This window comes from Cervus elaphus, chromosome 5, assembly GCF_910594005.1.
Source record: "Cervus elaphus chromosome 5, mCerEla1.1, whole genome shotgun sequence".
In the NCBI taxonomy this organism is placed as follows: domain Eukaryota; kingdom Metazoa; phylum Chordata; class Mammalia; order Artiodactyla; family Cervidae; genus Cervus; species Cervus elaphus.
In genome coordinates this window covers 107,872,432-107,898,089 of record NC_057819.1, presented here as the reverse complement: position 1 = coordinate 107,898,089, position 25,658 = coordinate 107,872,432, and the positions used below count along the sequence as shown (strand labels likewise).

The following is a 25,658-nucleotide window of genomic DNA, read 5'->3' as shown; positions in this document are numbered from 1 at the left end:
ACTTCCTTGCCCTGGGGCATGTAGGATCTTACTTCCCCAACCAGGGGTTGAACCCACATCCTCTGCATTGCAAGGCAGATTCTTAACCACTGGGCCACCAGGGAAGTCCTAGCCTTATTCTTAAGTAGTCTTCAGACTTCCCTGGCAGTCCAGTGGTTAAGACTTCCCACTTCCAATGCAGGCGGTTCTGGTTCTACCCCTGTTCGAGGAACTAAGATCACATATAGGGTTGGCGAAGCCAACAAAAGAAAAAGAAGGAAGTCTAAAGATGCTGGGCTTTTTGTTTGTTTTTGCAATAAACATGTAAAATTAATAAAGGAAAGGGGGAAATGCAAACTGTAGGCCTATACCCCTTTAAAGGTGGCTCAAGAGCTAAAGATAAACATTGATTCATTTGCATTTCATCTCAGAAAAAGCTTGGTATATCAAGCATTCATTAATATTATCATTTATCTGACCAAAAATTTTTGTTTTTTTCCCTAATGTGGCTGCATGTGGTCTTAATTGCAGCATGCAGGACCTTAGTTTCCTGATCATGAATTGAGCCCAGGTGCACTGAATTGGGAATGTGGAGGCTTAACCACTGGACAACCAGGGAAGTTTCTAGGATTTTTTTGAAATGCAGTTAATCAGAAAACTCTGAAATGGAATACTGAAACAGAGGAAAATCAATGTGAAGGGATAATTCACTTTTAATTATATAAAACTGGCTCCCTGGAGAAGGGAAAAGCTACCCACTCCAGTATTTTGGAAAATTCCATGGACCATGTAGTTTATGGGGTCACAAAGAGTCAGACACAACTGAGCAACTTTCACTCACTCACTCACTCATGGAGATAGTAAAGGACAGGGGAGCCTGACAGTCCACAGGGTCACAGAGTTGGACACATCTTAACTACTGAACATGTTATGTATATACCATGATAGTATATTAGATCTGTTGAAGCTGAATGCTAAAATACAAGAGTGATGTATTTCAGGACTAGAATATCGAAGTGTGGACCCATTCCAGAAAGCTTATTATTACTACAACTTGCATGAAACAGTACTTTTAGGGAATTCCCTAATGGCCCAGTGGTTAACACTCCATGTTTTCCCTGCGGGGGCACAGGTTCAGTCCATAGTCAGGGAACTAACATGCCACAACCTTGCATCACAGTCACCAAAAAATAAATAAATAAATAAATAACAGTTTTTTTAGGCAAAGTAAATAGGATTTTGGAGGCTGTACCCTAGCCAGAGACAGTTAAAAAAAGAAAAAAAAAGGTAAATGAATCTTCATAAGAAACCTGTAAGCATTCATTATTGATTTAATGTGATTCAATTTCTTGCCAGTGGCATAACTTTATAAAAACAGCCAACCTACATTACATTTGGCAAATGGTAGGGTTAGGGCAATATCAAAATCAAGGCAGGAGAGAGGCAGTTTCTCAAACTACAAAACAATACTATCCCTAGAGAATTCTGGTTCCTTTCCCCCAACACAGGAGTCTGTCAGATCCCTCAGATATGTTGGTATAGGATGCACACCTCTCCACAACCCACCTGTTTGTCCATCCATTTTTCTAAGCTACTCTCACACACGCTTTTTTTAAAAAGTGTTAGGGGACTGGGATAAAAGCCCATGAATGGTCTTTTTCATCTTCTGTTACAAATACATCTTCATTAGATACTCCTTTCTCCTCTCAATAACTAATTGGCCAACAACAAATGTGACTCCAGACAAACTCTCCAGGGAGCAATGACATACTTAAAAAAAAAAAAAAGTCAGTATACAATACAGACTCATCTCAGGATTCAAAAAGAATAATCTTTGTGATGAGGCAAAATGGTTTCAAGTTCAGATAGTTTATAGGAGCTGTTCTGCCACAATGTTCTGGAGAAAAACAAAGCTTTGAAAAGGCATGGTCCTTAAGCTAAAAAAAAAAAATCCCTAGAGACTATTGCTTATTGGAAAAAGATAGTGAAGTGAAGTGAAAGCCACTCAGTCGTGTCCGACTCTTTGAGACCCCAAGGACTATACAGTCCATGGAATTCTCCCGGCCAGAATACTGGAGTGGGTAGCCTTTCCCTTCTCCAGGGGATCTTCCTAACCCAGGGATCGAACCCAGGTCTCCCACATTGCAGGTGGATTCTTTACCAGCTGAGTCACAAGGGAAACCCAAGAATGCTGGAGTGAGTAGCCTATCCCTTCTCCATCAGATCTTCCCGACCCAGGAATCAAATCAGGGTCTCCTGCATTGCAGGTAGATTCTTTACCAACTGAGCTATGAAGGAAGCCCAGGAGGAAGATATTAACAGACAAAAAACAAGCAAAAAACCTTTACAACCTTTAAAGTAGTAACTTTGTATATAGTATTTTTCTTAAAAAACAAAAAACACCAAATAAAAGGCTGACTTACTGCTCAGAATCTACCAATATATTATCCACCACCCATTTTTTACTCTGCAAAGTGGGGAAAAGAAACATCTCCATTATTTTAAATAATTATTGTTAAACTCAGTTCATTTAAATGTAACTGTTTTTCAATATAGTAGCTTTTAACAAATAAAAGAACAAACCATATTATTAAGCAATGCCCAAGGAATGTCATTCCCCAAACCCTCCCCAATCCAAAATGCAGAAAAAACTTCTAATACAAATGACTCAGCTTCTTCAAACCTAAATAACAAAGTGAGGGCGTGGGGTAGGAGGAGAGCACTTACAGATGATGAGATTCTTAAGAGACACAGAGAAAGGAAAGGGGGAAAGGGAAAGATATACCCAACTGAATGCAGAGTTCCACAGTATTGTAGGTGAGATAAGAATGCCTTCTTTTTTTTTTTTTTAAAGAATGCCTTCTTAGATGAACAATGCAAATAAAAAGAAGAAAATAACAGAATGGAAAAGACTATAAATCTCTTCAAGAAAACTGGAAATATCAAGGGAACATTTCATGCAAGGATGGGCACGATAAAGGATAGAAATGGTAAGGACCTAAGAAAAGCAGAAGAGATTAAGAAGAGGTGGCAAGAATACACAAAAGAACTATACAAAATAGTTTTTGAAGATCCAGATAACCACAATGGTGTGGTCACTCATCTAGAGCCAGACATCCTAGAGTGTGAAGTCAAGTGGGCCTTAGAAAGTACTACTACAAACAAAGTCAGTGGATGTGATGAAATTCCAGCTGAGCTATTTCAAATCCTAAAAGATGATGCTGTGAAAGTGCTGCACTCAATAAGCCAGCAAATTTAGAAAACTTAGCAGTAGCCACAGGACTGGAAAATATCAGTTTTCATTCCAATCCCTAAGAAGGGCAATGCCAAAGAATGTTCAAACTACTGTACAACTGCACTCATTTAACATGCTAGCAAGGTGATGCTCAAAATCCTTCAACCTAGGCTTAAATAGTATGTGAATCGAGAACTTCCAGAGGTACAAGATGGATTTAGAAAAGGCAGAGGAACCAGAGATCAAATTGCCAACATTTGCTGGATCATAGAGAAAGCAAGGGGATTCCAAAAAAATATCTATTTCTGCTTCATTGACTATGTTAAAGCCTTTGACTGTGTGGGTCACAACAAACTGGAAAATTCTGAAAGAGATGGGAATACCAGACCTCCTTACCTGCCTCCTGAGAAACCTGTATGCAGGTCAAGAAGCAACAGCTAGATCTAGACACGAACATCTGACTGGTTCAAATTTGGGAAAGGAGTACAGCAAGGCTGGCTGTATACTGTCACCCTGCTTATTTAACTTATATGCAGAGTACATCATTCGGAATGTCAGGATGGATGAATCACAAGCTGGAATCAAGAAATAACAACCTCAGATATGCAGATGATATCACTCCAATGGCAGAACATGAAAAGTAGCCAAAGAGCCTCTTGATGAGGGTGAAAAACAAGAGTGAAAATGCTGGTTTAAAACTCAACATTCAAAAAACTAAGATTATGGCATCTGAACTCATCACCTAATGGCAAACAGATGGGGGGAAAGTGGAAGCAGTAACAGATTTTATTTTCTTGGGCTCCAAAACCACTGTGGACAGTGACAGCAGCCATGAAATTAAAAGACGCTTGGGCTTGGTCCTTGGAAGAAAAGCTATGACAAAACTAGACAGTGTATTAAAAAGTAGAAATATCTACTTTATCGACAAAAGTCCATATAGTCAAAGCTATGGTTTTCCCAGTCATGTATGGATGTGAAAGTTGAACCATAATGAAGGCTGAGCACCAAAGAATTGAAGCTTTCGAACTGTGGTTCTGAAGAAGACTCTTGAGAGTCCCTTGGACTTCAAGGAGATCAAACCAAGCAATCCTAAAGGAAATTGACCCAGAATACTCATTGGAAGGACTGATGCTGAAGCTGAAACTCCAATACTCTGGCCATCTGGTGTGAAGAGCCAACTCATTAGAAAAGACCCTGATGTTGGGAAAGAGTGAAGGCAGGAGGAGAAGGGGATGATAGAGGATGAGATGGTTAGATGGCATCAGTGACTCAATGGACATGAGTTTGAGCAAGCTCCAGGAGATGGTGAAGGACAGGCAAGCCTGGCTTGCTGCAGTTCATGGGGTCACAAAGATTTGGGACACAAATGAGTGGGTGAACAACAACAACTAGTAGGTGTGGTAGGTCTTCATAGAACTGTTCAACTTCATTGGCTTTAGTGGTTGGGGCACAGTCTTGGACTAGTGTGATGTTGAATGGTTTCCTTGGAAACAAACAGAGCTCATTCTGTCGTTTTTGAGATTGCACCCAAGTACTGCATTTTGGACTCTTCTGTTGACTATGAGGACTACTCCCTTTATTCTAAGGAATTCTTGCCCACAGAAGTAGATATAATGGTCATATGAATTAAATTCACCCATTGCCATCCATTTTAGTTCACCAACTGCTAAAATGTCTATGTTCACTCTTGCCATCTCCTGAAATAAAAGTTTACTATTCTTCACAGTGTGTGCTTAGTCGCTAAATCATGTTTGACTCTTTTGGAGTCGACGTCATGGACCATAGTCTGCCAGATTTCTCTGTTCAGAGGATTTTCCAGGCAAGAATACTGGAGTGGGTTGCCATTTCCTTCTCCAGGGGACCTTCCCAACCCAAAGATCAAGCCCGCAGCTCCTGCATTGCAGGTGGATTCTAAACTTTTCTTCAAAACACATCAATTTTTTTTTACTAAACAGTTTATTTGTTACTATAGGCTACTACTGCTATATCCTGATTAGAAATGTCTACCAAAAAATTCTAAGCAATAGTTAAAATTAAGGGTTGGCAGTTAACCATCATTTGTGTGGAAAATTTATTCAGCTAGAAGAAATTTTCAACCAGTAACTTAGAAATAAATATTTGTGGCTAAAACTAATTAAAAAGCAATCAGAGCCTTCTGTCCTATGAGGACACAGTGAGAAAACTACAGCTATCTATGAACCAGGCAATGGGTTCTCATCAGACTCTGAATCTGTCAGCGTCATGACCTTGGACTTCCCAGCTTTTAGAACAATGGAAATAAATATTTGTTGTTAAAGCCACTCAACCTACGGTATTTTTGTTATAGCAGCCTGAGCAGACTAAGAGAGAACAGATGTGGCTGACACCACCTCTTCTTTCCTCTTCTCTTGAAAGCAGCCTCGATGCCCACAGTTCTGAATATTAATTTTTAACCATGAGGTATATTGTAAGAAGTCCAGAGTTTTGTCCTGGACTTTGATGCCAGCACCCTCTATTTCCAAACTTCCCGCTGTAAGGAAAAACTTAAAACAAACAAAGAAAAAACCCTAACAAAATAACAACCACAAAAACAATCAGAGAAGGAATTCCCTGATTTTTAAGTAGTCTACAATATTCTGACAACTGTTTCAATGATCTTGAAAATATTTCAATTTTTTAAATGCCTAAATATTTCTAGAATATCTAGTATGTATAGGACACTGTAGCCAAAGTGTCTGTAATAAGTATACTTAGAAGAAGTCAGTTTTTCTGTATATGCCTAAGTCAAGGGACTCACTGAAGAACTTTCTGGAAGTTGTAGCATAACTTGGTACCAGCAGTAAATAAGGACAATAACTTGAATGCACAAAAGAGAATTTTAAATAGCTAGCCTCAGCAATTTGACCTTTAGTATATTTATCTATCCACCATCCAACCAAAAAAAAAATATCTAGTACCTACTGCATCCCAGTAACTTAGTGGGAGAATTAAAGCAATAGGTTAGTCAAACACAACACTGAAAGTTCTATGAAAGGAGGATAGTATGCTATGGGAATATATAAAATGGGTACAACCCATACGTCAGTGTCGTAAAAGGCATTCCAGAATTGAAACCTGAAAGATGAATAACGGTAGCCAGGCAATCGAAGAGAAAGAGAGTGCCATGCAAAGAGGCAGATTTAAGAAGGCCTGGAGAACCTACCTTTTACATAACAAACCCAAGGGGTTCGGTATGGCTCTAAAAGGAGATGATTAGACTAGTGAAGTCAGAAGCAGCCAGACTACAAGGCCTTGTATGTTAGGAACTTTAGTCAATTCAAGAACAGACTTTAGACAGATCCACTAAAGGCTTTTAAGTGTGGAAACGATCTGATCAGATTGCTGTTTTGGAGAGATCCAGGCACAGTGTGATGGACAGTGTATAGGCTGGCAATACAGAACACAAATAGATCATTTATGGGACAGTTTCAGTTGCCCATTTATTTATTCAGAAATATTCAAAGGGTATTTCTTACGTGCCAGACCTGGTATTCAGTTTGAATGAAAGAAACTCCAGCTCTTCAGAGTAGTAAGCGTTACTTTCAGAGTAGTAAAAATAGTTTTGAAAAGTAAAGACATTCCAGATATATTTAGGAGTTGAAAACAAAAGAAGGCAGCAATGGGGATGAAGGAGAGGGAACAGTTAAGAATGATGACCTGGTTTTTGGCTAGGTAGACAGTGGCATCCACTCAGGAAGAGGATGAGCAAAGCAAGCTTGTGAGTTAAGTTCAGTTTTGGACATGTTGGGAGACATTCATGCCCAATAAGCAACAGTAATATGTATCTGAAACTCCGGAGAGAGATCTGGACTTAAAAGGCTGTTCTTAGTAGGCTATCAGCTCCATGAAGGAAGACTTTTGTTTTACTCACCACTGTATCCCAATAGCCACAGTACCAGGCACACAGCTGGCCTTCAATAAATATCTGTTAAATGAATGAATGAGATACACATTTTGCAATAGTCAACAAAATGGTCACCGAACTGATCAGAATGGATTACATGAGCTAGGCAGTGTACAGAGTGAGAACTTAAGGGGATCTTAGAAAAAGCACCAAAGAACACCAATGCTAACGAGAATAAGAAGAATCCACAGATAAGCAAGAGGAAAACCAAGAGATTTCAAAGTTAGAGAACCAAAATATAATGTTTCTTACAGAATGAGTGACCAAAAGAGACAAATGTTGCTAAGAAGTATGAGGAGTAAGACAGAAAATAGAAGAAAGACATCTGAGACTGTTATTCACGTTTGTGAATTTTGTTCCTTATTTTTTTCTTCTTTTTGGTTTTTGTCTTTTGGTTGAGGCACACAGAACTTGGTCCTCCTACTAGGGCTCAAACCTGTGCCTCTGCAGTGAAAACATGGAGTTCTAACCACTTAGTACCAGGGAATTCCCATCACTTTTGTGAATTTTCAAGAATATGAGGAGGAGAAATTCTATCATACCTAACATTTCATATCTAAATAATGACTCTACATATCTAAATAATGAGATGGACTGCTTAACCTTTTATAAACTTGTTTGTTCTATCTAACATGCCTGCCTCTTTACTCTGTATCACCTCACCTTTATTTCCTGTGTGACACCTATCACAATCTATAATTAAATGGTTTGTTATTACAATATAAACTGTAAGAAAGGAAGGGCTACTTCTCTTGTCTGATCTGTTTGTGGACACACTCCCAGAGTCTAGAATAGTGCCTGGCTCAATAAATATTTCTTTTTTCTGATCATTCATGTGTCCTGTTTATCTCCCTATGGGAATGGGATAGAGAAGAACTAAAGATCATGGAGATTCCTCTCAGCCCTTAAAAAAATACCTGCAGGAAAAGCAAGTAAAAATACATTTTAGGGACTTCCCTGGCATTTCAGTGATTATGACTCTGGTGCTTCCAATGCAGGGGGCGTGGCTTCTATCTTGGTCGAGAAACTAAGATCCCACATGCTTCCCAGTGTGGCCAAAAAATAAATGTAAAAGAAACCAAGATTTTAAAAGAAAAAACATTTTAAAGCATAGTAACAGAATCGAGAAAGACAAAAATCCTAAATCCACCCCCTAGAGAGGATCTAATCAACGGGAGCGCAAATTACAAGGAAAAAATTCTTCTTAGGCTCTATAATCCTAGTGGAGCAGGTAAGCAATCAGAAACAAGGTATCCTAAAATATATGTAAGACTAAAAAAAAAAAAGTTGCCAGAGAAAACATTAAATGGAGAGTAGTTCCTCAATTTCTGCATTTCAAACCTTAAAAGGGGAAAAATAATCCATTATACTTTTATACTATAATCTTAAAAAAAAAATTTAGACAATTTTAATCGCTTTGTAGAACTCAGGTTTAAATTTCTATTTATAGAAAAGTAGTTAAACTGCAATAATTTCTTCCTTTCCAGATGAGTGCCATTAGTTCACTATAAAAACATTATCTTACTCATCTCTAAAATTGACACATGCTCTGCTCTAAAAAATGAATTCACAGACTTCCCTGGTAGTCCACTGGTTAAGACTCTGTGTTTCCAGTGCAGAGGGTGTGGGTTCAATCCCTGGTTGGAAAACTAACATCCCATATGCTATACATATCCCATATGTACGGCAAAAAAAAAAAAAGCAAACACAAACTCAAATGGAATACTAGATATTAGAAAATGTTCTCCTATGTAAATAAAATTGTGAGTATATGGTAGAATGCTTTAATTGTTAGGATAAGTACTTTAAGTACTGAAGGGTGAAGTGTCATAACATCTGCAGTGTACTTTGAAACGGTGCATAATGTAAAAATATGTGTATGTATATATGTTGTGTGTATGTGTGTGTGTGTGTAACATTTGTTGTTGCTGTTCAGTCACTAAGTTGTGTCCAACTCTGTGATCTCATAGACTGCAGCACACCAGGCAGGCTTCCCTGTCCTTCATATCTCCTGGAACTTGCTCAGACTCATGTCTGTTGAATCGGTGAGCTATCTAACCATCTCATCCTCTGCCACCCTCTTCTCCTTTTGCCTTCAATCTTTCCCAACATCAGGGGCTTCTCCACTGAGTCGGCTCTTCACATCAGGTGGCCAAAGTATTGGAGCTTCAGCATCAGTCCTTCTAACTGATTTCCTTACATTTAAGACTTTTATCCATTTTATTTCTGTGTATGGTATATTCTCCCCTCCTTTCTCATAGACTAAGTGACCATTAACTGAATAGTAAGGAGAGAAAAGAAAGCCTTCTTCAGTGATTAACACAAAGCAATAGAGGAAACCAATAGAATGGGGAAAACTAAAGATCTCTTCAAGAAAACCAGAGATACCAAGGGAACATTTCACACAAAGATGGGCACAATAAAGGACAGAAAGGGTATGGATCTAACGGAAGCTGAAGATATTAAGACGACGTGGCAAGAATACAAAGAACTATACAAAAAAGATCTTCATGACTCAGATAACCATGATGATGTGGTCACTCACCTAGAGCCAGGCATCCTTGAATGTGAAGTCAAGCGGACTTTAGGAAGCATCACTACAAACAAAGTTAGTGGAGGAGATGGAATTCCAGTGGAGCTATTTCAAATCCTAAAAGACGATGCTGTAGAAGTGCTGCACTCAAAATGCAAGCAAATTTGGAAAACTCAGCAGTGGCCACAGGACTGGAAAAGGTCAGTTTTCAGTCTAATCCCAAAGAAAGGCAATGCCAAAGAATGTTCAAACTATCATACAATTGCACTCATCTCACACACCAGCAAAATAATGCTCAAAATTCTCCAATCCAGGCTTCAACAGTACGTGAACCGTGAACTTTCAGATGTTCAAGCTGGATTTAGAAAAGGCAGAGGAACAAGAGTTCAAATTGCCAACATCCGCTGGATCATCAAAAAAGCAAGAGAGTTCCAGAAAAACATCTACTTCTGCTTTATTGACTATGCCAAAGCCTTTGACTGTGTGGATCACAATAAACTGTGGAAAATTCTGAAAGAGGTGGGAATACCAGACCACCTGACCTGCTTCCTGAGAAATCTGTATGCAAGTCAAGAAGTAACAGTTAGAACCAGACATGGAACAACAGACTGGTTCCAAATAGGGAAAGAAGTACGTCAAGGTTGTATATTGCCACCCTGCTTATTTAACTTATATGCAGAGTACATCAAGTGAAATGCCAAGCTGGATGAAGCACAAGCTGGAATCAAGACTGCTAGGAGAAACATCAATAACCTCAGAAAAGCAGATGACACCACCCTTATGGCAGAAAGTGAAGAACTACAGAGCCTCTTGATGAAAGTGAAAGAGGAGAGTGAAAAAGTTGGCTTAAAACTCAACATTGAGAAAACTAAGATCATGGCATCCAGTTCCATCACTTAATGGCAAATAAATAGGAAAACAATGGAAACAGGAACAGGCTTCATTTTTTGAGCTCCAAAATCACTGCAGATGGTGACTGCAGTCATGAAATTAAAAGACACTTGCTCCTTGGAAGAAAAGCTATGACCAACCTAGACAGCATATTAAAAAGTAGAGACATTACTTTGCCAACAAAGGTCTGTCTAGTCAAAGCTATAGTTTTTCCAGGAGTCATGTATGGAATTGAGAGTTGGATGACAAAGAAAGCTGAGCGCTGAAGAACTGGTGCTTTTGAACTGTGGTGTTGGAGAAGACTCTTGAGAGTCCCTTGGACTGCAAGGAGATCCAACCAGTCCATCCTAAAGGAAATCAGTCCTGAATATTCATTGGAAGGACTGATGCTGAAGATGAAACTCCAATACTTTGGCCACCTGATGTGAAGAACTGACTCATTCAGACCCTGATGCTGGAAAAGACTGAAGGCAGGAGGAGAAGGGAAAGATTGAAGGCAAGAGGAGAAGGGGAAGACAGAGGATGAGATGGTTGGATGGCATCACTAATTCGATGGACATGAGCTTGAGCAGGCTCTGGGAGTTGGTGATGGACAGGGAAGCCATGAAGCCCATGGGGTCGCAAAGGTCACACAAGACTGAGCGACTGAACTGAACTAACCATGGGTGTGTGTGTGTTTATTTCTGGATATTTTATCTTGTTTCACTGGTCTATATCTGTTTTTGTGCCAGTACCATACTCTTGATTACTGTACCATTATAGTATAGTCTGAAGTCGTTTTGAGTCACTTCAGTCATGTCTGACTCTCTGTGATGCCATGGACTGTAGCCTGCCAGGCTCCTCTGTCCATGGCATTCTCTAGGCAACAATATTGGAATGGGCTGCCACGCCCTCCTCCAGGAATCTTCCCGACTCAGGGATCAAACCCACGTTTCTTATGTCTCCTGCATTGGCAGGCAGGTTCTTTGCCACTGATGCCACCTGGGAAGTCTGAAGTCGGGACCCTGGTTCATTTTTCTTTCTCAGGATTGCTTTGGCTATTTGGGGTCTTTTGTATTTCCAGATAAATTTTAGAATTTTTTGTTCTAGTTCTGTGAAAAGTGTCAGTGATAATTTGATATAAATTGCATTAAATCTAAAGATCGCCTTAGGAAGTATAGTCATTTTGACAATATTGATTCTTCCAATCCAAAAACACAGTATATCCTTCCATCTGTTTGTGCTATCTCCAACTACGTTCATCAGTGTCTTTTACTTTTCAGAATACAAGTCTTTGGATTCCTTAGGTAGGTTTATTTCCAGGTATTACACTCTTTTTGATATGATGGTAAATGAGATTGCTTCCTTGATTTTTTCTTTCTGATCTTTTGATGTTAGTGTATAGAAATGCAAGAGATTTGCATATTAATTTTGAATCCTACAACTTTACCAAATTCACTGATGAGCCCTAGCGTTTTGCTGGTAGCATCTTTAGGATGTTCTGTGTATTGTATCACGTCACCTTCAAACAGTAACAATTTTACTACTTCTTTTCCAATTTATATTAGTTTTACTTCTTTTTCTTCTTTGATTGCCGTGGCTAGGACTTCCAAAACTATGTTGAATAGAAGTGGTGACAAAGGGCATTTTTGCCTTGTTTCCAATCTTAGAAGCAATGAATTCAGCTTTTCACCACTGAGAATGATGTTAGCAATGGGTTTGTCATATATGGCCTTTATTACGGCCTCTATTCCCACCTTCTAGAGAGCTCTTATCATAAATGGGTGTTGGATTTTATCAAAAGCTTTTTCTGCATCTATTGAAGTGATCATACACTTTCTTTTTATTCTCACTTTATTAATGTGGTGTATCACACTGACTGATTTGTGGATACTGAAGAATCCTTGCATCTCTGGGATAAATCCCACTTGATCATGGTGAATGACTCTTTTAACGTATTGTTGAATTCAGTTTGCTAGTATTTTGCTGAGGATTTTTGCATCTATACTCATCAGTATCAGTTCAGTCCAGTTTCTCAGTCATGTCCAACTCTTTGCAACCCCCATGACTGCAGCACACCAGGCTTCCTGTTTATCAACAACTCCCAGAGCCTGCTCAAGCTCATGTCCATCAAGTCAGTGATGCCATCCAACCATCTCACCCTCCGTCATCCCCTTCTCCATCGGTATAATTGGCCTATAATCTTTTCTTGTAATATCTTTGTTTTTGGTATCAGGCTGATGGTGGCCTCATAGAATGAGCATGGCAGTATGCCTTCCTCTGCAATTTTTTTATAACAGTTTCAGAAGGATAGGTGTTAACTCTTCTCCAAATGTCTGAAAGAATTCACCTGTGAAGGTGAATTCCAAACAAACTTTTGTTTGTTGGAAATTTTTTAACTACTGTTTCAATTTCAGTACTTGTGAATCATCTGCTGACATTTTCTACTTCTTCTTGGTTCAGTCTTGGAAGGTTGTACCTAAGAATCTATCCATTTCTTTCAGGTGGTCCATTTTATTGGCATATAGTTGTTTGTAGTAGTGTCTTATGATCCTGTGTATTTCTGTGTTGTCAGTTGTAACTTCTCCTTTTTCATTTCTAGCTTTATTGACTTGAGTCCTCTCCTTTTTTCTTGATGAGTCTGGCTAGAGGTTCACCAATTTTGCTGAAAGAATCAGCTTTTAATTTCACTGATCTTTGCTACTGTTATCATCTTTATTTTTTTTATTTCTGCTCTGATTTTTGTGTATTTTCTTTTCCTTCTACTAACTTTGGGCTTTGTTTGTTCCTCTCTAGTTGCTTTAGGGGTAAGGTTAGTCTGTTTATTTGAGATATTTCTTGTTTCCTAAGGTAAGATGGTATTGCTATAAATGTCCCTCTTAGAACTCCTTTTGCTATATCCCAAAAGTAATGGACCATTATGTTTTCGTCGTCATTTGTCTCTAGCTATTATTTTATTTCCTCTTTGATTTCTTTAGTGATCCATTAGCTGTTCAGTGACATATGTTTAGCCTCCACGTGTTTGTGTGTTTTTTTTAGTTTCTTCCCCTGTAATTGATTTCTAATCCCATAGTGTTGTGGTCGGATAAGATGCTTGATATAATTTCAATTTTCTTAAAGTTACTGAGGCTTGATCCGTGGCCCAAGATATGATCTGTCCTGGAGAATGTTCCGTGTGCACTTGAGAAGAAAGTGTATTTGGCAGCTTTCAGATGGAATATTTTTTAAATATCAGTAAAGTCCATCTGATCTAATGTGTCATTTAAGGCCTGTGTTTCCTGATTTTCTGTGTGGACAATCTGTTTCTTGATGAGAGTGAGTTATTAAAATCCCCCCAAATTACTGTGTTTCTGTTGATTTTTCCTTTTATGACTGTTAGTATTTGCCATATATATTGAGGTATTCCTACGCTGGATGCACACATATACATATATACAATTGTTATATCTTCTTCTTGGATTGATCTTTTGATCATTATATAGTATCCTTCTTTGTCTCTTGTAACATTCTTTATTTTGAAATCTATTTTGTCTGATATGAGTACTGCTACTCCAGCTTTCTTTTATTTCCATTTGCATGGATACTTTTTCTATCCCCTCACTTTCAGTCTGTATGTAGGCACCAGAATTCTTAAGTGAATTCCACGGCCTTGTACCAAAGCTAATAACTAAATATCACTGGCCAAAATTTCAAAATATATAGAATTCACACACATATATTTTTAAATATCAGCTTTTTTGATAGACACATTACATACATTATTAAACTGCTTCTATGTTGATATTTCTTATCTCAACCTAGAAATTTAGGTAATAGCTACATTCATTGTAAGTGCTGAGCACAGCAAAAAAAAACAACAACGGTATTTTTAAAATAACTCAACCATTAGTCAAGGGAACAAAAGAAAATGTATTTGGGTACATTATTCTAATACTAATTCTACTGGGAACCAAAAGTATTTAAGTATGTAATGTGTAGTTAAAGGTAAGCTAAGGAATCCAAGAAACTCACTCAGCAAACAGAGGCACAGAATTGGATCAGTGACCTGTGGCATATACCACAGTAATCTAGTAAGTAGTTTTTACTCAGCTAATCCATCCTGGTACCTTAGCCATTTTCATAGTCTCTTTTGTGATTTTAAATAAGTAAAATGTGAATGTCACTATCCCAGGGACACATAATAGATACTTAGATACTTAAATTCAGAAACCTCTGAAAGGTAAATGGTAAACTGTTAGTTGCTCAGTTGTGTCTGACTCTTTGCAACCCCATAGACTAGCCTGCCAGGCTCCTCTGTCCACGGAATTTTCCAGGCAAGAATACTAGAGTGGGTTGAGATTCCCTTCTCCAGGGTATCTTCCTGACCCAGGGATCAAACCTGGGTCTCCTGCTGCAGGAAGATTCTTTACCATCTGAGCCACCAAGAAATCCTGAAGGTAAATGTTAAGACCTATCTTAATAGCTAAACAATAATTATCTCTAATTATCATTTCAAAAGGTGACATACACACCCTCTCATCAATGTAAACACCATCCCCTGAAGAACAGGTTGTTCATTTCAGAAAGTGCCTAGAAGTAGGGACTGACAGGGGCAAGGACATATCTACTCTGACAAGGGGCAGTGTGAAGCTTATTTCAATAGTTCAGGAAAAAAAAAAAAGTTATTTTCAAAATATGAAAATATGTATTTTTTAAATGTACTGGTTTTATGTACAAATTCATTTGTGTACACAAAGATCAATGAAGCACTAAAGTGTATTTTGAGCATTCTAAAACTTAGGTTTAAAGAAGTTAAGATGTAACAATCCAAAAAGCTGTTGACCCTTGCTGTAACTAAACCAAGAGAGAAATGAAGTCAAGCACCTCAATTATCCTTGGACCAAAAATCTTTAGTTCACTAAAGATACCACAAGATACTGGTTTTAAAAACCACTGGATTTCTTGGATTCCTTAACTTACCTTCCTTGGTGGCTCCATGGAAAAGATTCTGCCTGCCAATGATGGAGAGATATGGATTCGATCCCTGATGCAGGAGATCAGGGATCATGCCACAGAACAGCTAAGCCTGTGTGCCACAACTATTGAGCCTGTGCTCTAGAGCCCAGGAACCAAACTACCGAAGTACACATGCCCTAGAGCCCATGCTTCACGACCAAAGAAGCCACCGCAATGAGAAGCCTGCACACCACAACTAGAGAACAGCCCCTCCCCACAAAGAGAGAAAAGTCCATGCAACAACAAACAGCCAGCACAGCCAAACATAAATAAATAAGATTAAAATAAAAAAACACTGAACAAGTGGTTTGAAAACTTCATGTCAAATGTTGTTCAATGGACCAGCAAATTGCTCTGTACTAACAGATCACTTGTGCATATAAAATAAACCACCATTCCACTACTGCTCCACTGTAGTGAAATAAAACCTACTTTTAAAATTATTATTATTTTGCCTCACTGTGCAGTATGGGGGTTCTTAGTCCCTCCCTCCCCCACAACCAGGGATCAAACCCACGCCCCTGCAGTGGAAGCTCAGAGTTCTAACCACTGGACCACCAGGGGATTCCCAAAACCTACTTAATAGCAAATTAAATTCCTTTTGATACCAGAGTAATAGAATTAAAACTAAAGAACCATCATAAATATCAATTCAAATAACAACTCTGCCAAAGAAACAAAATAAACTTAATGTTGAAGCAAATATGGAATTTCTACTTTTAAGATGCTAAGTCCTCAACAAATATAAGCTAAAGTATTCAAAATTACTCTTCACTCCTATCTTGAACTGAAAAGACTTCAAATATTCCTTTCTAACTGTTTATTGAAGAAGTTAACTTTCACTGTAAATTATTTCACAAACAAAAATTAATTTCCTTAGCATTTTTGATCAAAATATTTTTATGGGGACTTCCCTGGTGGTCCAGTGGCTGACGCTCTTCACTCCCAATGCAGGGAGCCTTAGTTCAATCCCTGGTTAGGGAGTGTGATCCCACATGCTGCAGTTACAGATCCTGCATGACGCAACTAAGACCAGGCATAGCCTCAATGAATAAATTTTAATTTTAAAAAACAATATATTTTTATGAAAGAATGAGAACTACAACATCAACTTTAAAAAACCAGTATCCACATCTGCTTTCCTGACCACAAATCTTATCGTTCCCGCTCATGTGCACAGACTTTCCAAGAAAACAACCAGATTACAAGTCTCCATATGCCATGCTTAGTGGCCCAGTCATGTCGGACTCTCCGCGACCCCATGGACTGCAGCCCGCCAGGCCCCTCGGTCCATGGGGATCCTCCAAGCAAGAATACTGGAGTTGGTTGCCATGCCCTCCTCTAGGGGATCTTCCCAACTCAGGGATCGAACCCAGGTCGCCCGCACTGCAGGTGAATTCTTCACCATCTGAGCCAGCAGGGAAGCCCATGAATACTGGAGTGGGTAGCCTATCCCTTCTCCAGGGGATCTTCCCCACCCAAGAATCGAACTGAGGTCTCCTGCATTGCAGGTGGATTCTTTACCTGCTGAGCTACCAGGGAAGCCCATAAGTCTTCATATAAAACATCAATTGTTACTGCTTTAAGTGCTGATTCATTGGGAAAAAGTTAATTAGAAAATTCTCAGTAATATCCCTCACCTATGCATTTAATCACTCCATTTTAGACAAAAACCCACAGAAAAGCAGTCCTAAAAATCACATAATCACAACATCTTCTTGCCAGCAAAGACATTGTCTTCATATATGCTTCTACCACTCAAGGAGGATGAAGAGGGTACATCTTCATTTTTATGTGCAATCTCCCTTCAGTCGATCATGCTAAACTCTCACTTTAAAACTAAATTCCCTATGTATAACTGGATCACTTTGCTATACATCTGAAACTAGCACAGCACTGTAAATCAACTGTATTTCAATAAAAAAAATTTTTAATGAATTTCTTAAGACAAGTTTTCTTTAATTCATTTGCCTAATTCAGGGAAATTTTTTTTAATTACTCAAAACAAATCATGTCTATTCTAAAAGAATCAGAACTTACACAAACAAAAACATAAAAAACACTAACATATTCTTCTCAAGAATAACATCTCTCTCCAGATTTTTTTTTTTTGGTCCGTGCCACAAAACTTGTGAATTTTTTTTTTAATCACTGATTTAACCGATCAATTGTTCATAGATTCACAAAAGTTTACTCTGGATAGACAAGAAATGTTGAGCTGAAGAAGCGAAATTTAATTTGAGTCAAAAGTGAGGAGCTAGTCAGGATAAAGCTCTGAGGGAAAAGTATTCTAGGCCAAGGGGGCAAAGGCATCAGACAGTACTTGGTTAAATGGAAAAAAATATATATGGTTGGGGACTTCCCTGGTAGTCCAGCAGCTAAAGCTTCATGCTCCCAATGCAGGGGACTAGGGTTATATCCCCGGTCAGGGAACTAGACCCCACATGCCTCAATGAAGTCAAAGATCTTGTGTGCCACAACTAAGACCTGGCACAGACAAATAAATATTTTAAATATACACTGTTGTTGTTCAGTCGCTAAGTCATATTCGATTCTTGGCAACCCCATGGACCGCAGAATGCCAGGTTTTCCAGCCCTTCATTATCTCCTGGAGTTTGCTCAAATTCAAGTTGATTGAGTCATTGTTGCCATCCAACCATCTCATCCTCTGTCAACCCCTTCTCCTCAAGCCCTCAATCCTTCCCCAGCATCATGGTCTTTTATACTGAGTCCGCTCTTCGCATCAGGTGGCCAAAGTATGAGAGCCACAGCATCAGTCTTTCCAATGAATATTCAGGGTTGATTTCCTTTAGGACTGACTGGTTTGATCTTGCTGTCCAAGGGACTCTCAAGAGTTTTTTCCAGCACCACAATTTGAAAGCATCAATTCTTCAGCACTCAGCCTTCCAGCTCTCACATCCATACATCACTACAGGAAAAATCACAGTTTTGACTATATATATATATGGCTGGAGCAGGGAGCCTAAAGGGGAGAGTGGTAAGCTATAAAATGAGATTTCCTGACTAGCATTTGAAGCCGCTTGTAAACCTATATAAAATCAGCCCTTCTTCAGATTGTTTTTATAGACTCAAAACCAGCAGGTTAACTCCTCACAACAAATTCAAATAAAAGCAAAGAAAAAGAAGGTATTCAAATTGAGTAATATCATTATAATAAAGATTAAATTTCTTAAAGGCCACAAAACTTAAAGAAAATTAAACACAGAATCATTTCTGCATATTTACCTAAGAGAGACTGAATTTCTGAACACTTGGGTAAAATTGGATCTATGACCTTATATGAAAACTGTTGTAATAAGAAGACTTTACATTTGTGGTTATCTAGCCATCAGCGTTCTTAGTCTCAGGTCGTATTTCATTACAGAGAATTTACCGGTGTATTTGAAAAAGCATAAATTACAAAAGAAGTCATTGGAGATCTACTTTTTACATGTCATTTACTTAAGAAATTAATATGTAATCCAGAGTCTAGTAGCTTAGTCAGCTGTATTTTCTGATTCTGCAACCTGTGGCAGATGGTTTTTCTGGCATGTGTGACCCTGGCATTTTGCCCATGTTTACATGGACTGACAGGAGTGTAAGGCTGATGGGAGTAATTTCTTGCTTTTTAAAATTCTTAATTTATTTACTTATGGCTATACTGGGTCTATGCTGCTGCGTATGGGCTTTCTCTAGTTGCAACGAGCTGGGTGAGGGGGGACAACTCTTCCTTGGGATGTGCAGGTTTCTCGTTGCAGTGGCTTCTCTTGTTGCAGAGCACAGGCTCTAGGGTATGTGGGCTTCATTGGTTGTGAAGTGCACAGGCTTAGTTGCCCCACACCATGTGGAATGTTTTCAGAACACAGATCAAACCTCCATCCCCTTCATTTCCAGGCAGATTCTTAACCACTGGACCACCAGGGACGTCCAACAATTTCTTTTATCTATGATAATAAAGTCATGCTGGGCCTGTTCCTCACCTGTGTGTATATTTGGTTAAATCCACAGTCTTCCCATGTACATCCATAAAATAGCAAGGGCCTCTCTGAGTATGAAGACATGGCAAGTCATCTCAGGAGTAGTACATAAGCTCCATTCCATAAAAGGTGCTAGTAAACTAGTGCAAATTGTGATTCCATCCTTAGATTTTCTTTTTCAACCTTTCCTTCCATATATACTTGGAAATACTTTTGAAATAAAGTCAGTTTTGTTTGGCAAATTCAATAGCATCCCTTTGAGACAAATGGATCACAAAATCAGAACTAAAAAGCATCATGCAGTCAAGGGGAAAAAACTATTTGACCTTGTACAAAGGTATTAAGTAAAAAAAAGTTCAAATGGTGGTACTATTTAGTGTTAGGAAATGAGCTGCACATCGTTAAAACTTTTCAAATATTTCTGAAAGACAGTGTGTCATTCCTTCAATAATTAGTTATTTAGCTTCCTTCTATCACCATATATTTAGCCAGGTTTGCTAGATGCTCAGCAAACAAAGATGAATAGGACACTTCACCTGCATCAGATAAATTCCACAGAAATAATGCCAACACATCCTGAAAGCTAGAATCCTTGACTGCCTCAAGAAGTTAAAGATCTATCACTTGCACTCCAAAGCTTCAAAAGGTTCAGCGTCAAGGCTGGGGCACCAAGGTCACTAAAGTTAAAAGCTGAGGTTTTATAAAGTTAAAAACTGGCCAAGTGCAGTCTCTGAAAAGAGTTGCCAACTGTCACCCACACCTCCTTAACCAGCCCCCTACCACTTCCCCATCCTTTTTATAAATAGTTTTTAAAGGGAACTGTCCAAGGTTACCACCTGACAAGGAAGAATGCATTGATGTGCATTGCAATAAAATAAAATTGTATACTCTCCATATTTACAGAGTATTTCCATACAACATATAAGTGTCGAAAAAGTATCAACCAAGGCACATAACACATAAAATAAAACTCCCTCAGTAGGGTTAAAATATCAAGAAACTGACCGAAAGAGGAAGATATCTAACTTCCCAAAGCAGCAACCCCCAGGAAAGGTACTGGAACCAGCGGAAGTTACATATCCAGGACAGTTTTTTAAAGGCGCTCCACCCACCACCCCAAGGTAAAAGTTTGAAACGCCGTCTGACTACCCCACGGTGGTCGGAAACTTCCCTAAACTACAAGAGACAAGCAGATATCCTAAAATACCGCTCTCAGCCAACCCCAGGTGCCCTCAGGCCAGGCTGTGGCTTCCTCCCCAGGCCTTGCTTCCCTCATCTCACTCTTTTCTCCAGGACACTCACCCATCTCCCTGGGCGTCCAATGCTGGCCGGGGGTACTGGGGCCTCTCGGCCGCCAGGCTCATTCCGACGAGCCTCGGACTTAGGCCTGCCCCAAGAAGGCCGGGGCGCCTCCCCTCCGAGAAGGACCGCGACCCCCGGCCCTCGGGCCCGGCCCTCACCCTCCCCTCTGGCCGGCCTCACCTCCTCTGCGTGCTTGCGCAGCGCCTTCTCTCGCTCGTACTGGGTGATGAGCTGCTCGTTGTCGTCCCGGAGCAGCTCCAGCTCCACCTGGTGCTCTTGGTCCTGCGCGAACACCGAGTCCAGGTTCTCCAGCACGGCTACCACCAGTGGCATCAGCTCCTTGACCACCTCCTCGTCGTAGCGCCCGATGAGCCGCTCGAACTCGCGGTAGATGGAGCCGGCCAGGCCGGACACCCGCTCCGACATCACGGCCCCGGAGCCGCCGGGCTCCTCCTGGTACACCACACCGTCCTCCAGCTCCATGGTGGCGGGCTGCCCGCCGGCCGGGGGCGTCTCCGGCTTAGGGGGCGACACGGGCCCGCACGGGACGGGGCCGCTGCGGCTGGAGCTGGGGCTGGGCCCGGCGGGGTGGGGGCCCGAGCCGGAGGAGGGGAGGGGTGAAGCGAGCGTATTCAGCCCAACCGCCGCTGCACCAACTGCCGGGGCGGCCGGGCTGCGCGCGCCACACGTCACTGAAGGGGCGGGATCCGCCTGTGTCGGCCCGTAGGGCGGGACCCCGCAGGAGGCCAGGCGCGGTCGGGGGCGGGGCCAATGCAGCACCCTGCGCCAGCGGAGGCGGCGTTGCGTCAATACTCGGCGCCGCGCGGACGTCGTGTAAGCCAATGGGAAAGACTGCGATAGGAGGGTGGTGAGAAGTACCAACCCCTGGCGCGATTTGCGGGGCGAGCCCCAATGGAAACGGAGGGTTTCTGGAAGAGTGATTAGCAATCCAGAATAGCTAACATTTTATTACTTTTTACAGCGCACAAAGGGCTTTCATATTTGGGCCTCATCACAAGCTTGGTGCGGTAGACGTTTTGGCCTTCGTTTCACAGACGAGGAAAGTAGGCCTGGAGAAGTTAATGGTTCACTCAAGGTCACGCAGCTGGAACGGGAAGGAGGCCGATCAGGGACTCAAAACAGTTCTAAGAATTTGAGAATTCCGGACTCAGAGTAGTGGAAAACAGAGAAAGGGAAAGCAGCCTTAACGGGGACAAGGTCCGCCTCAGTAATAAGGTGGTCTTGAATAGGAAAGAATTATTTGGGGTTAAGACAGTTAAGGATAGCCTTAAACAGAGGACGTGCAAAGCATCCTGGAGAAGAGTAAAACAAACGCCGCAATCTTGCACTTTCCCAAACACGAGCTTCTCTCCTCACGGACGACTTGCGAGAGTGGTATTTCCTGGCACCAAGCACCCTCCTTTCCTCTAATCTCTCAGCAGGGCAGGCTAATGTGGGGAGGAGAGTAGAGGAGGAAAGAGGTGGAGTTATTAGGATGAGTAAGTCCGATGGTACGTGAGGTCTCTGGTAGAAAATCACGTGTGGGGAATGACAACACCCAAACCTCGGGCAGGCTGAGTCAAGGATCACTTCCTGGTGTTCTGACTGCTGCAAATAGGGCAGAAAATACACCCCAAAGCCCCTTATCTCCGCGGCAGGTGATGAAAGAGTACTGTGGCCTCAACTCCTGTAAGAATAGGGCCAGGGAAGGCAAGATTTGAGTGAAGAATGGTTCAGTGGGGAATCGGCTACCTCCCAGGATCATAAAAACCCTCAATTTGGTATTTACAAGTTCAAGTTCTCTAAGTATGAACTAGTTCTCCAAAGTCTCCCAATCTGTACCCAACCAGAGACCCACAAAAGCAGTAAGGGGGTGAAAAACTAAGCCTTACAAGGACACACGTGACTGAATTTGTGGCCTGTACTGTCCCCCTTTCGCATCCTTACCAAGCAGTCACCTCTTATCGTTTGTGTATATGGGTAGGTCTTAGATTTGCCGATCAGGGAGTTGGATATGTGCCCCAAATGCCCTTTCTTTTCTAAAGCTCGCATTTTAAAACCAGGAAAGAATCTTCCTCTGGATCTTTTTGTTTTTCTTTTCTTTTTTCTCTCCTAAGGACTCTTACTTGGGCACCTATATTTATGCCTCTCTCTCTCTCTCTCTCTATATATATATATATACCTATATATATGCCTCTGTTTTCCTGGAGGTCCGAGGAGCAGAAAAACTTAGGGCAAGACTTTACTTTGTCTTTCCACACTACTATCATACACATCAGAAAATTTAGCAGGAAAAAAATTGATTTTCAGGTCTGAGATTATAACAAAGTCTTAATAGTAAGTGTGCTTCTTTAAGTATAAATTCAACTTAGAAATATATGATACATATTTATATATTGCTTCCCAGATGGCACTAGTGGTAAAGAACCCATCTGCCAATGCAGGAGACATAAGAGACACAGGTTCAATCCCTGGGTCAGGAAGATCCCCTGGAGAAGGAAATGGCAACCCACTCAAGTATTCTTGCCTGGAGAATCCCATGGACAGAGGAGCCTGGTGGGCTACAGCCTATAATGTTGTGGAGAGTTGGACACGACTGAAGTGATTTAGCATGCACACACGTGTATATGTACTAATTTTAAGCTTCTGCTAACTCAGTGATCACATTTGTTTAAAACAACATTCTGCCAAATATCCATCAATTCTTGAATTAAAATATTATATATGCATATAATGAAATATTTATTATTTGACAATAAAAAAATGAAGTACATATTACAGCATGGATGAACCTTGAAAATATTCTAAGTAAAAGAAGCCAGTCACAAAGGACCACATGAAACATCAGTGGTTGCCTCAGGCTGACTGGTGGAACAAGGGAAAATAAGAGTGAATGCTAAAGGGCATGGGGTTCTTTGGGGCCTAATGAAAATGTTCTAAAATTGATTATGGTGATAGATAATATACTATATTATGATATTAATTATATATATTATTGGCTCAGCTGGTAAAGAATCCACCTGCAATGCAGGAGACCTGGGTTTGATCCCTGGATTGGGAAGATCCCCTGGAGAAGGGAAAGGCTACCCACTCCAGTATTCTGGCCTGGAGAATTCCATTGACAGTATGGGGGTCTCAAGGGGTCTCTGAGTCGGACATGACTGAGCAACTTTCACTTTTTTTTTTTCACTTTCTATGCTAATATAATACAGACAGTATACTAATACTCTGAATATACTAAAAGTCATTGAATTGTACACTGTAAATAGTTTAATTATTTATGTGCATGGGTACTAATTCGCTTCAGTTGTGTCTGACTTTTTGCAACCCCATGGACTGTAGCCCATCAGGCTCCTCTGTCCATGGGATTCTCCAGGCAACAATATTGGAGTGGGTTGCCATGCTCTCCTCCAGGGGATCTGCCAGACCCAGCAATCAAACCAGCGTGTCCTGCGGCTCCTGCATTGCAGGCATATTCTTTACTGTTGAACCACCAGGGAAGACCAGTTTAATTACATAGTATGTGAATTGTATTTCAATAAAGCTGTTAAAACTAAATTAAATTTATGGCTGTAATAACTTTATTCTAACCCAATAGAATTACATAATTTAGTGTGACGAAGTAGAAAGAAGACAGTTTTTAAATTGGGAATCTTATACTCTTCTATGGACTGGTCATTTTGAAGAATTTAGGCCAGAAACAAAAAAGTTAGTGGTTAAGAATCCACCTGGAAATGCAGCGGATGCAGAGTTCAATCCCTGGTGAGGGAACTAAGATTCCACGTACTGTGGAGAAACTAAGACCGCCTGCTGCAGCTACTGAGCCCGCTTGCCACAACTACAGAGTCAGTGTACCACGATGAAAGATCCCTGGTGCAGTCATATAAATAAACACTTACACACACACACACACACACACACACACACACAGCTAATAGTCACTGAGTACCTACTGGGTGCCAGTGGCTGTGATAAGGACTGTTAAGAACTGTGAGCCTCAACTTCATCTGTATGATGAAGAGGTGTATTACAGAAACTAGAAAGATTTCTTGCAGTTAAGTCCTATGATTCTGGTTTGTAGGTGGGAATGAAAGACAGGGGAGAGAGCCTTGAGATTGAGTCCCTTTAGTCAACTCCTAATTTTATAGGTGATAATACTATTTTCTCTATTCAACCACCTGGAAAAATTCCCAGCTTCCACCTCTAACCCCACAGGCTGAGATTATTGCTAAAGACTACTAGTCATTCAGGAAAATGGGTTATGTTGTGGATTTAGAGCAAATGTTTACTTTTGGTTCCTAAAAAGGAAGGAAATTCCATTTTTGGAATTCTTTGGCCTTGCAGAAAAAGTGAGGACAGTAATGGGAGCAGCAGAGGGGTGGGGTTGACTGGGGAAGGAAGGGAGGAGTTTCTTCCGAAGCTTAATTACTGTAATCACTGGAAGACCAAAATTGCTAGTCTTGTTGTTTGTCTGGCCTTCAGGAACTTTTACAGTTATTTCTGTGTGAATCCCACTCCAGTATTCTTGCCTGGAGAATCCCATGGACGGAGGAGCCTGGTGGGCTACAGTCCACGGGGTCTCAAAGAGTCGGACATGACTGAGTGACTTAAATTTAACTATGTGAATCAGTTTCTCTAGTTTCACAAACTACATTTTCCCACATGGGGAGAGTGGGTCCCTGAAAAAGGAAAAGAAAAGGGGGCTCCTAGTGCACAAGACCCTCTACTATGGTAGTGTGAAATGATATGTGATTTATCACCCCTTATAAACTAGAACGTGCTCAGTGAGGCAGTCCAACTATGGAATTCAGGCTGTTGAAAAGTGCCAGAGAATTTTTCTGAGCC

General features: G+C 40.5%; 1 protein-coding gene across 6 annotated transcripts in view; it reads right to left on the bottom strand.

Annotated features, from left to right (window-relative positions):
• Positions 1-21,483, bottom strand: part of SPAG9 (sperm associated antigen 9) — a 154,426-nt gene extending 132,943 nt beyond the window's left edge. For all 6 annotated transcript variants that reach the window (XM_043904127.1, XM_043904129.1, XM_043904131.1 and 3 more), the window contains exon 1: positions 20,994-21,483. In XM_043904127.1, the coding sequence (XP_043760062.1) occupies positions 20,994-21,296 (303 nt within the window). In that variant the 5' untranslated portion in view covers positions 21,297-21,483. The remainder of the gene's footprint in view (positions 1-20,993) is intronic.
• Positions 21,484-25,658: the final 4,175 nt, after the last annotated feature.